Here is a 1,294-nt window from a genome sequence, read left to right on the forward strand (position 1 = left end):
TTTTTTGAGACAGGTTCTCTGTTGCCCAGGCTGAAGTGCAGTGGTACGACCACAACTCACTTCAGAAGCCTCAACCTCCCAGGCTCAAGTGATCCTCCTGCCTCAGCCTCCCAAGTAACTGGGATTATGAGATTACAGGTGCACCACCACACCCAGCTATGTTCTTAACTTTTTGTAGAGACAAGGGTCTCACTATGTTGCCTGGGCTGGTCTCAAACTCCTGGCCTCAAGTGATACTTCCACCTCAACATTCCCAAAGTGCTGGGATTTTAAGCATGAGCCACTGCACCTGACCAAATCTTTACTCTGTTAAGCAACTGTAGCCAGGAACTTTTGGTTACTGCAGCATAATCCAACCTGTTCTGCCCAACTCTGGTACATGAGAGAATGCAAGGAAGAAAAAAGGAGGGAGGCAGGAGAAAGGAGGGAAGCTGGGCTCTCTGCTGTGACCACACTCCCTCCCCATTCCTCACCGCTGCCACCAGGCTGTTGTCTGTGATGAAGGTCAGCGCCAGCAGCGGTAGCGTTTCAGAGGCCAGAGTCGCGACGCTGAGGGTAGACAGCTGTCAGTCACACTGTCCCGCTCCTCTGCACTCACCTCCTCCCCCAGGATGGCCTCTACTCACGCCATCTTCTTGTCAGCATCAGCCAGGCACACGGTGCTGTCGTGGCTCACCCAGGCCACGCGGCTCCCACTGGCTGAGAAGCAGACGCCATGTACCCAGCCACAGCTACTGCTGGATTCGAACATCAGCTCCCCAAAGGGCATCTTGGAGCCCCATGGGGTGGGTGCCGGCCGTTCCTCCACCTCCTTGATGTAGGCTGAAAAGATCCTACCGGGAAAGGCAAAATAGAGGTAAAGTAGCCAGGCATGGTGGTGTGCACCTGTACTCTCAGCTACTCAGGAGGCTGATGCGGGAGGATTGCTTGAACCCAGGAGGTCAAGGCTGCAGTGAGCTGTGATTGCACTACTGTGCTCCAGTTTGGGCAACAGAGTGAGACTGTCTCAAAATTTAAAAAAAAATTTTTTAAAGGGTTAACAGGTGCCTGGGCATGGTGGCTCAAGCTTGTAATCCCAGCACTTTGGGAGGCTGAGGCAGATGCATCACTTGAGGTCAGGGGTTCGAGACCAGCCTGGTCAACATGGTGAAACCCCATCTCTACATTTAAAAATACAAAAATTATCCGAGCGTGGTGGCGGGCGCCTTGTAGTCCCAGCTACTCAGGAGGCTGAGGCAGGAGAATCGCTTGAACTCAGGAGGCAGAGGTTGCAGTGAGTCGAGATCGCACCACT

The 1,294-nt window shown here is 53.4% G+C and overlaps 1 protein-coding gene across 1 annotated transcript in view; it reads right to left on the reverse strand.

The window, feature by feature from the left end:
• Positions 1-1,294, reverse strand: part of ARPC1B (actin related protein 2/3 complex, subunit 1B, 41kDa) — an 88,440-nt gene that overhangs the window by 17,219 nt on the left and 69,927 nt on the right. The window contains exons 6-7 of the mRNA XM_011985833.1: positions 627-833; positions 474-549 (exon numbers count right to left, since the gene is read on the reverse strand). Of these exons, the coding sequence (XP_011841223.1) occupies positions 474-549; positions 627-833 (283 nt within the window). The remainder of the gene's footprint in view (positions 1-473; positions 550-626; positions 834-1,294) is intronic.

This window comes from Mandrillus leucophaeus, unplaced genomic scaffold (assembly GCF_000951045.1).
Source record: "Mandrillus leucophaeus isolate KB7577 unplaced genomic scaffold, Mleu.le_1.0 Scaffold29, whole genome shotgun sequence".
Lineage (NCBI taxonomy): Eukaryota > Metazoa > Chordata > Mammalia > Primates > Cercopithecidae > Mandrillus > Mandrillus leucophaeus.